This window comes from Stegastes partitus, unplaced genomic scaffold, assembly GCF_000690725.1.
Source record: "Stegastes partitus isolate 25-593 unplaced genomic scaffold, Stegastes_partitus-1.0.2 Scaffold6, whole genome shotgun sequence".
Taxonomy (NCBI): domain Eukaryota; kingdom Metazoa; phylum Chordata; class Actinopteri; family Pomacentridae; genus Stegastes; species Stegastes partitus.
Genome location: NW_007577737.1, coordinates 1,403,765 through 1,414,729, shown reverse-complemented (window position 1 = coordinate 1,414,729; position 10,965 = coordinate 1,403,765). Strand labels below are relative to the sequence as shown.

At 45.4% G+C, this 10,965-nt stretch overlaps 1 protein-coding gene across 2 annotated transcripts; it reads left to right on the top strand.

The window, feature by feature from the left end:
* The first annotated feature begins 1,118 nt into the window (after positions 1-1,118).
* mgat1b (alpha-1,3-mannosyl-glycoprotein 2-beta-N-acetylglucosaminyltransferase b) lies at positions 1,119-9,023 on the top strand. 2 transcript variants are annotated; one of them, XM_008281081.1, is made up of 3 exons: positions 1,119-1,466; positions 4,355-5,554; positions 7,843-9,023. In XM_008281081.1, exons 2-3 carry the CDS (start codon positions 4,688-4,690, stop codon positions 8,542-8,544), a joined length of 1,569 nt encoding a protein of 522 aa, XP_008279303.1. In that variant the 5' UTR covers positions 1,119-1,466; positions 4,355-4,687; the 3' UTR covers positions 8,545-9,023. The 2 variants fall into 2 exon arrangements, with proteins under 2 accessions (XP_008279303.1, XP_008279311.1); XM_008281089.1 differs by lacking the exon at positions 1,119-1,466 and adding an exon at positions 1,834-2,102.
* Positions 9,024-10,965: the final 1,942 nt, after the last annotated feature.

Genomic DNA, 10,965 nt, shown 5'->3' with positions numbered 1-10,965 from the left:
GAGTCAAAAGTTTGGAATATATTTTGGTCTGTAAAGTGATTCCATGATTTATTTTTCAACTAAAATTGCTTGTTTGTTCTATGCTTTCATTTCAAAATGCAATGACACAATAAACTGAATAATTTTCAGTAAAAAATTGGAAAAAGTGTGGTGTTCTAAAACTTTTGACCGGTAGTGTATATATATAAGATACTAAGAAATGAGGTTAGGGAAAGGAATCAAGGATGTACAATTAATGAAATGACATCAGGGTCCTGACCTGCTCTGGTACAATGCAAACGTAGTTGGATACCAGAGCTGAAAACATTAAGATGATACATCATTCACTGAACAATTTGTATAGTTTTAGTCTATTGTAAGACAACAAGTGTTTAATTTACTTTCTGGTAACTGATGTGGGCATCCTGAAAACAACATCTAGACAGTTGTTTCCTGAGTACTGGACTGTAGTCTGTGTATTTGACTATCTGTGCATGTTCTCAGACTATTCATGTAGTTTGAGAGGGACAGGTCTGCTCAGGTGCTAAAACTGGCCAGCAGACAATAGAGCGTTTGGGAAAAGTTCCCTGAAGGTCCTCTGAAGGTTTTACAAAATAACATGAGACAAAGAAAACACATGAGAAACGAGAATTCATAAAATGGAGAGATGCTCCAGCACCTAAATCTGTACAATAAGGTGCAGAGTTGTCATTGCTCATGGAAACTGTTCAATAAAGAGCTGGATCTAACATCCAGGGGTTGGTGTCATACTGCAGATGTGTACATTTTTAATTATTTGATTTTTTAAATAATATAATTGGCTTTATAATGAAATATGCTATCGAGTTGCATTATGGGAACTGTAGACAGTAGTGATTTTTAGAGTTTAATCACTGCTAGGGCATTAAAGTCAGCTGCTTGTGTTCACGTTCAGGTCATTCTTCGTGTCTCCAGGTGTGCGGGAGACCAGCGCGCGACCACCGGAGTGATCACATGCAAAACTGGAAAAATGTAAAACAGGTGTAAGACTTCGGCTCCGGTCGGGTCAGCTCGGTTCTGAACGAGCCATTAATACGGAAGTGTAGTTTAGTGTAGTAAATGAAAAATGCCGTCACCGAGCATGAGAGGCAGTCTCCAGCGGTAGAGCAGCCGGAGCAGGAGAAGCCGCAGCAGGTCAGCGGCTCACAGGAAAGCCCTCCAGCGGTCCCCGTGGAGACACGAGCCGCCAGTACCGGAGCAGCTCCTCCGGTTTGGCTGACACAGTAGAGCCGGGACGTTCAGAATACCGAGGGGTGGATGTGCAGGCACTACGGGACCGCTGCGGACCGACACAGAGATGTGCTGTGAATGGGACACCGAAGGAAATACGAGGGAGGCTCGGCTAGCTAACGGCAGCTAGCAGACCGTTAGCCGCTCGGCGCCGCAGCTCCATGAGCGTCGGTTCATTTAGAGATGCGAGCCGCATCGTTCACAGCGACGTGACAGAGGTGAGTCAGCCTGGTCCTACGTGTGTGTCTCCGGCCAGGACGTCTGGTGGAGAAAGAAAACCCTAACGGTCACTGTCGGCGTTAGCCCGCTAGCTAGCAGCACGTCAGCATAGCGGGTTAGCTGGCCGCTGAGACATCCTGCATGACCCTGATTCTCAGGAAGCCTCGAGGGGTTAACGGAACACTGGCCTTGATGCCTTTATTACCTAATGTGTTCAGACTGCTAGCCCATACTCTCAGCTAGCTTCATAGCTTCACATGTGAAGCGCAGCAGCTGTTTGATCTGAGCCAGATGAACAGCTGCAGCGCTGTGAGCTGGGTTCGGTGCTGGAGCTCAGAGGCGTCGCCTGCGAACCTCCCTCCCTGTAATCATGTGAGCCGTTAGGTGGAGGTACCGGGGATGGATGCCTGCCGCAGGCTTCCTGCCAGACACTTCCACGTTTTCTTTTTTCAGGGAGGAGGGGGTTGAAGAAGAACAGAAGTGTAGCTGGTACAGTTTGTGAGAGGAGCAACAGTTCCCTCCTCCTGCCCGTCCTCCTCCTCCTCCTCCTCCTCCTCCCAGATCAGCCACAGTCTCTGCAGAGCTCCAACCACCACCATACACAAAGGGAGGCATGTAGGCTGTCCGGACTCCAGGTATGGTCAGCTTTGGCTTGCTGCTGGTTGTGTAATCTGGTCTGATTGCTCACTTGAAGCGTGTGAAGATCTCTGGTGTGTCTTTGAGCCACTTTTCCTCTTATTCGAACTCTTCTACTTTATCAGCTGTTGCTCAACGGTACTGGTTCTGCATCTGGTTCTGTGTTTCTGTCTCTTCCAATAGTCCAGCAGCTAGTTCTGTTCTGATGACTGGTCAGTACTTGTTGGAACTGTTGGTGGTTTGTGGCTCATCAGTTAATAATCCTCATGATGGCATCATGTGTATTAATGTCCCTCTGACCAATAAAAGTGGAGAATTTAGTTTTAATAACTTCAGTCTGGAACACGAAGAAAGAATGAAAGCAATTTTATTAACTTTAATGAGAGGGAAAAAAAGAACAGACACGGACATGCTCTTAGTTGTGTGTCTGACTCTGACAGCAACACTTTTAATAACTGAGTCTTAAAGTGATTTATGAAGCAAAAGCATTCATTCCACCTCATGTCAGGGTTCAGTGTTCCTCGGTTCTGTGTCGCTGTGAACAGGAAACGTTTGGGTTTTGCTCTGTCGGTTGGACAATCACACAATCTGAAGAAGCAGCTCAGGATCTGGCAACTTGTGATCGACATTTCCTGATGTTTTACAACCTCGACGTTCGCTCCAGTCATTGGTTTGATGTGTTTTCCAAAGACACCATGGCCTAACAGAATTAAAACTGTGAACTGTGTAGAACCACATGGGACGGATAAGCGAGTGAGAGGTGATGGTAATGTGGAGATAAACGTGATTAGCTTGGACAGTTCACCCAGAGCCGCTGTGCTTGTGGTCAAACGTCCATCCTTACAAGATTATTGGAGACCTATTTTTATCAGCACTAATTGGTTTAGGTGTTTCTAAAGCTGACGGGCTTCTGTGGAAGAGCCGGTGTGACCTTCATCCTTAATTCGTTCACTTTTTTTTTTTTTTTTGTCCCTCCATCGGTTTTCAGCAACAAAGGAGACCTTCACTGTCACTCACACACACTGCTGAAAGCAGAACTAAACAGTCCTGTGTGGTTCTGGGCAGCTGGACTTTGACTGTGCTGTTAAATGTCAGGCGTTGACAGAATCTATATGTAGCGCTTTGTTAGTGGGTCCCTTCAGCTACATTACTAAAAACTTTTCTCCTTTCCTGAATGGGTGGCTCTGATGTGGAGTGACTGGTAATGAATGCGATAATGCAGGATGTGTGTACAGTCGTACTGTCTCTACAGTACCCGGGTCAGTCAGCATACACAGGAGCTACCTGAAGGCTGCACTGCAAAGTAAGAGCAGTGTGCTGAACCTACAGCCAGGGTTTTCAGTGTCATGGAGGTGTGCACAGCGTACCGAGTCGGGAGCAGGTTGTGTTCCAAGTTTCATTTTTTAATCCACTCTAAGAAGTGTCTCCCTCTCACGAGTTGTCTTCCTGATGATTCTCAGCTCAGAGAGTGCTTTATATCTGCACACCTGTGGAGCTGTGCGTTAGTAACTCCATTAAACTGAGCTGTGCAAACCGTATGCATTGTGTTGCCATGAGAACCTGCACATATGGAGTCGGAGAGGCTATTTTGTGAATATACTTTCAACCCTGGTACAATAAGTGTGACCAGAATGTTTTGGCAACGCACTAGTTGTTGTCCATTAGCCTCAACATGCTAGCAACATGCTAAACCAATGCTCGCTTTTGTTCACCAATGACAATTCCAATGGGGCTTGTACGGTGGCTCGGTGGTTAGCACCGTCGCCTCGCAGCTAGAAGGTCGCCAGTGAGGACACCCTGGATCTTTCTGCGTGGAGTCTCCATGTTCTCCCCGTGCAGCGTGGGTTCTCTCCGGGTTCTCCGGCTTCCTCCCACACAGTCCAAAAACATGTTGAGGTTAATTGGTGATTGTAAATTGTCCGTAGGTGTGAATGTGAGTGTGCTTGGTTGTCTGTCTCTAAGTATAGCCCTGTGATAGACTGGTTACCTGTCCAGGTGAACCTGCCTTCACCCTGAGTCAGCTGGGATAGGCTCTGCCCCCCTCCACCCTAGTGAGGATTAAGCGGAGTGTAGATGATGGATGGATGGATGGATGGATGCATGCACCAGTTGCTGTCCATTAGCCTGAACATGCTAGCAAAATGCTAAACCACGGCTCGCTTTTGTTTACCAATTTGTTTAAACCAATTTGGTTGAGACAAATGAGCTGCATTCGTTGTTCTGAACATTTGTCCTTCTGTTCTACTTTCAGGATGACGGCTGAAGGATAACATCAGAGGAGGTTTCACACCCTCGACCAGACGTGACCCCACCTTCCCCTTTTGTCTACTTTCTCCTGCGAGCTGTGGGTCGCTGCTCAGCCTCTGTGGACTTTAATGGGATGCATGCATTCCTTAGTAACACCATGTAAAGTCATTTTAATTTGGACGGTCCTTCCAACACCCTTCTGACGAAGAAACAGGATGAAATAATTGCAATGTGACTCCCTGCCCGTCTGAGATAGCCACCTCGATCTGTGGGATCCTTGCTTTGGTTCCATCATCGTTCCCTACCAACCCCATCCCTTTTCCAGTGTCATTGGGCCATGGTTCGCAAGAAAGGTTCTCTGATACTATGCGGTGCTTTTCTGTTTGTCGCCTGGAACGCTTTGCTTCTACTTTATCTTTGGGGTCGCCCTCCCATCGGCCACCTCGGAGAAGGCGGTGGAGCAGAACCAGGAGGGAAGGAGGAGTGGGGCGTGGGCAGAGGAAAAGTGGGCCGGGTCAACCTAGCCGGGGAGGTGATCCGGCTGGCAGAGGAGGTCGAGATTCAGCTGGAGACCCAAAAAAAGCTGCTGAAGCAGATTGAAAGTAACAGGGCGGTATGGGCTCGGCAGAAAGACATCGGGAAAAGGGAAACGGACGACATGAAAGAAGTCAAAGAAGAGGTTGTCCAGCAGCCGCCCAAAACTCCACCTCCTCTCAAAACCAGTGTGGACGTCAGCGACCAGACTGAAGTCAGACAAACACAGAAGCCCGTTCACACAGCAGCTGAAGGACCACCGGTAGAACATGTGGCCACTGAAAGAAAGGAAGAGATTATTGAGAACAGTGAAGTGACAACGTCTGCTTCCAGCCCAGAAGTCGTCATTCCCATCCTAGTCATCGCTTGTGACAGAGTGACGGTCAAACGGAGCCTCGACAGACTGATCCAGTACCGGCCTTCTCCAGAACTATATCCAATCATCGTCAGCCAAGACTGTGGCCACGCCGAGACGGCTCGTGTTATTGGCTCATACGGAGAACAAGTGACACACATACGCCAACCAGATCTGTCCGACATCAGGGTTCGGCCGGAGCACAGGAAGTTCCAAGGCTACTACAAAATCGCCCGGCATTACCGCTGGGCGCTCAACCAGGTGTTCAATACGTTCTTGCAGTCGACTGTGGTCATCGTAGAGGATGACCTGGAGGTGAGTACCGTCACACACCCGTGTTCCTGCAGTAGGCTCTATCATCACGTGATGGACGGCCTTTTTGTGGCGTTTTGCCGGTGATCAGTATTGGTCATCAAGGGGGGGGAATATAGGCCAGTTAAAGTTAAATAAAGGGTTTGCATGACCAACTCACAAACTGGACTTGGTGGAGGTCTGCCTGGACCAGCTGGGGTGAGGGTGAAGGGTAGGATGGCAGAAAGGAAATAGCTGGGCAATGAATTAGACAAGGATGAACAGTGAGGAGGTTGATGAGGCCAGTAGCTGCACATCAGAAACATTCAGCTATCGGGTTCCTCTGCTGCAAGGACACGACACAACCCACACTAGAGAGAAGACGCTATGTTAATGACCTGCAATGTTTGCATACGAACGCATGGAGAGTGAAGGAGAGGAGAGTTGCTCAGTCATGACTTGTCTCCCAGCAGCACATACAGCCATGAATGAACGTTTACCTGCACATGTACAGACCATGTGAGTTGTCAGTGACTCCTACAGCTCTTTATTTTTAATGCTGGAACCATTAAAACCCATTCATCCATCATGCATTTTGGTTCTTTCTTAGATTTAGTCTTCTGGAAATGTGGTAAAAATCTGCTCGGTCAGAAGTATACGTACAGCAGCTTGAGTTATTAGTGTTGGGATCTAGAAAGCTGTTAATGAAATGTTGTCAGTGGCCCTTTAACTTCTCCGGAGCAATTACCACCAACAACACACAACATATACATTTTTTATAAAAGCCCAGACAACATATGAACAGGTTGCATGCTTACAGGGTAACGTACTGTGTCTTTAGCCTTTACCTTCTTGTCATGATCCCAAATTATCCTACACCAGCCGACTGCTGTTTTATCTCTAAAGCAGCACTGTTGTCATTGCAGTGCTCCAGAGTGTCTCCAAAGTATGCAATATTTCAACTAGTAAAGGTCTGAGCAGGCTGACGGGTCCATGTCTGTAGTCTAGATTCAGATGCATTTTGTTATCATTGCATCAAGTACAACGAAAGGTAAGATGCAGCCTGTCAGTGCAAAAACATATAAAAACTTTGTAAACAACTATATACAACATAATATAAAAGAAAAATATTAAACTCTTTATAAAAAGTTGACATTAAATATTAAGCAGGAACACAGTGTATAATGCTCAGAGGTGGCGGCAGCTGCTTATTAACAATATATTACACTTATTATGATAAATGCTGCCATCTGGTGTATGAATAGTGTCGCTGTTTAGAGTATTTCTATCAGTTGGCTTCAGTGTTAAGCTGCAGCAATTAACTAACTGGATTAATAAAAGAATTAAAAGTGAATATTTTCTGTTTCCTTTATTCCGCTGCAACAGTAAACTGAGCTGGTCATCTGGAACAAACTGACCATGGCACTGTTTTCTGACATTTTATAGACCAAACACTGAATCAAGAAAGTAATCAAAAGTTTAATCAACGGTGAAACCAGAGGGCTAAAAACAACCAGGGGTCGCTCTTGTTCTCCTGCATTAATAATTAATAATAGACTTTTTGGTAAATAATGACATTTAAACCTGAGCTAGAATGTGTTTCTCATTCACCTATGCTCTCATACACTCATACACCTGCCATGCAAGGTGCTCACCTAGCGTCAAGAGCAACTTGGCAGATGGACACGTCCACATGGAGGGCCTGGTGATGCCATGGAGCTGGGATGCTTCGGTGTAACACCTCTAACAACAAACTGTTGTATTTCATTTGGTGTATTGAATAAAGCAGTCATTGTTGCAACATAAACTGTTTTCCCTTCGCTTTAGGTCTTTACCTACATCCTAACATGAGATTGAAATCTTCTGAGAGAAAGTGCAAAAATATTCCTTTATTTTAGTTCTACAGTGAGTCACTGATTTTTCCAGTAAAATGTTTCTATACCAGTTAAATTCAATTCAGTCGCACCTCAAGCTTTTGGTGAAAAAATGACAAACCATGTGGATGTCATTTATCTTTTTTCTTTTTCTCTGCAAAGCATTGTTAACGTAACAGTGATGTGATGAACCACCGTCTCCATAACAGCTTAAAGGAAGCAACATGAGAACATGTGTTGTGATGTAGTGGGATTAAACTTTAACAGCCTCTTGGTTGTGTGGAAAACAGCTGAATGAAGGCTCTTAGAATTCTATCGATCAGCTCAGAGTGACCGTAAACAGGTGAAGTTGCAGTTTGATTGCTGTTGACCTGAATTTCGACCTTTGATTTGTTGGGACAGGAACTCACTGCTGTGACTCTCTGTTCTCTCGTGTAGGTGGCTCCAGACTTTTTCGAGTATTTCCGAGCTCTGCACCCGATTCTGCGGTCCGACCCGACCCTGTGGTGCGTTTCCGCCTGGAACGACAATGGAAGAGACGCCTTGGTAGATCCATCCAAAGCCGAGCTCCTCTACAGAACGGACTTCTTCCCCGGTCTGGGCTGGATGCTGCTCAAAGAGATGTGGGACGAACTGGAACCCAAATGGCCGTCGGCCTTCTGGGACGATTGGATGCGTCAACCAGAGCAGCGCAAAGACCGCTCCTGCATCCGACCCGAAATCTCCAGGACTATCACCTTCGGCCGGAAAGGTGTCAGTTTAGGTCAATTTTTCGACCAGTACCTTCGCTACATTAAGCTAAACACTGAATTTGTGCCTTTTACCAAACAGGATTTATCTTATTTGCTAAAAGAGAAGTATGAAGAGAAGTATATCAAAGAGGTTTATAGTGTCCCGTTGGTGAAGATCGAGGAGCTGCAACAAGGTGGTACCTTAAAGGGACCTGGACCGTTCAGGGTGCAGTACTCCAGCAGGGACAGTTTTAAAGTATTTGCTCGAAATCTGGGGGTGATGGACGACTTAAAATCTGGAGTTCCTCGTACAGGTTACAGGGGCGTGGTCAGCTTCCTGTACCGGGGTCGAAGGGTGTTTCTGGCTCCACCAGAGGGCTGGACCCAGTATGACGTCAGCTGGAGCTGAAACGCTGATCCAGGCTGGACGGACAGTGTTGGAGAGGGGAGAGCGCCTTACTCAGAGGAACACCCTTTCAGACCAAAGATTACCGCAGACCATGGATCACGAAGGAGTTGAAACAGCACTCAGCAGTGGAGCTGGAGGCCTGCTCGGTGCTTATTCAGGATCAGCGAGGATCGGCCACAGAGATCTCACAGCATTCAGACTTTTGGCGAAGTGAATTCCACCTTTAAACACTGTTCTCAAACTGCTATTGGCGACGTGCCTTGCTTTCTGGGCCCATTTTGTTTGATGTATTTTTTATTCCTGTGGTTAAACTGGCCGAGTGTAGAGTTTGCATCACAACCAGCTGTAGGTGGAGTTCAGCAGCAAAATATCATCTGAATTATCAGCAGTGTCAGTGGTAATACCCTGGAGGGGAAACACACGCAGTTATTAACTAGAACTCGGATGAAAACAATGTCACATATAAAATGTTTGTTTTACATTTTGCAGTTTTTGAAAGAAGCTCTTGATCCGACTCTTCAGATACTGTTGGTGTCAGAAGACGATCAAACAGCCACTAGAGGCTCCGAGGCGGTAAACAGAAGCCATGTTCAGTTTAAGTTGTTGTTCTGGTTAGCACAGAGGATCGAGTGTCTTCAGCAACAATACAGTGAAAAGAAGCTGCAGAAAAAGCAGAAACACTGACCTCCCTCTTTACAGTAGATCTGGTCAGATGATATCTCACCGTCCTGATCACCTGGAAGTCTGACGCTTCAGTCTCTGAGCACCTCGGTATAAACAGATAACTCCATTGTTGTAGATTTTCAGAAAACCTTTTCTTTTGCTTGAGATAAAATCAATGAAACTGAAGCTGAGTGGATCTGACTTAGTAGAAATGACAGAAGTAGAGATAACTCTAGTTTGATTGATGTTGTCTCAGGTAGACGATGGAAACGTGGGTTTTCTGGAGGTTTGTGAAGATGCAGTTATCTGTTTCTGCAAATGAACTCTTTGTTTCTGACCAGACAAATATTGAAAATGCAAAGTCACAAGAAGTGACAGATGATACCAGGCGGCTGCAGAACAGCCGGATTCTGTCTGACCGAGACGTTTTTGATCTGTTAATAAAACAGTGACAGAGATGTCAGAGTTCTAGGAGGTAAACAAGAGGACCACATACAGTCAGATGTGTTCATAGCCTCCCGTTAAAGAAGGAAACAAACAGCTGAACTGAAATAAGTTGAAATTGACTGAAGTAATAATAAATAAAAATTTAATGAACATCATGACGTTGCTTTTGAATTGTGGTTCAACAGAAATATTAAAGGAAAAAAAAAAACAAGCATGATGGGACCCGTGAACAGTCAGTCAGACTTGTGCACCTGTTGACAGGTATTCTGACCCACTGCTCATCAGCAAAGGCCTCTCATTGGTCCAGGACAGTTTTTTTAGATTATTCTTTTCAACCACAATTCAAAAGCAACGTCTCATTTCACTAAATTATAATTTAACAATCTTTTATTTATGATTACTTTTTTCAGTTTCTACTTATTTGAGTGTGAGTTTTGCCTTTTCGGTGAGATGGTCGTGGATCAGGGCTGCGTTTACAGAACATCAGGAAAAACTGTCCTCTGACCTGGTCGTTGCTGAAAACAGAAGCAGTTCTCAGCTAGCTTACCTGGTAAAATAAAGATTAAGTAAATAAAAAATTGTGGGAAACTTTTTTTTTGTTGTTGCTAGAAATAAGAATCAAATGAAGGTAAAGTTTCCAAAAACCTCCTGAGAGTTGCACAACCATCAGATGCAGGTGCAGGAGGATGGAGGCTCGGGGTTTTCTTCATGGAGGTGATCGTACACGTTGAAGTCCACTCAGAGCCGTTCATGCTGCTGCACTCGGTTCATATGTGGCAGAAGGAGAGCTGAGAATGATAGTATGACTGGAAAGTTCAGTGTTTCACGTCTCCACACACCTTCATTGGGTCTGATGTTTCCAGAAGCTCCCTCAGTTCTGCTGTCAGACTGGTTCCAGACAAGCTGGCAGGCACATGTTTAAGTACACTGAGGCCTTGACGACTGATCTTCTGCTCAAGCAAGTCTTTGAAGGATTTTTTTATTTTACAGTGTGTCTGTGTTGGGGGGACGTAATGCCCACTCATAACTCTATTGTGATGGTCAGAGGGAAATGCTTTGCTGAAGGAAATGCTCTATTAATTGTGCTTTCAAAGGGTTACAGAACCTACTTCTCCACCACCCCTCTCTGGATGAGCGAAGAGAAGACGTGTGGGGAAGGAAGTTGCTAATATGAAGGATAATACTCTAACGGGCTTTTCTGAAATCATTTTAGAACCCTGAAGTCCTGATGCAGGAGAAGTTGTAATTACATGACATCCAAACGCGGGTTTAGTCGGCTTGGGTTTGTTGAAAAACCAACGATGGATAGTT

Coding starts and splice junctions, on each gene's coding strand:
- mgat1b (XM_008281081.1), top strand. CDS start 4,688: ATGGTTCGCAAGAAAGGTTCTCTGATACTATGCGGTGCTTTTCTGTTT. Junction 5,555..7,842: donor TCGTAGAGGATGACCTGGAG/GTGAGTACCGTC, acceptor TCTCTCGTGTAG/GTGGCTCCAGACTTTTTCGA.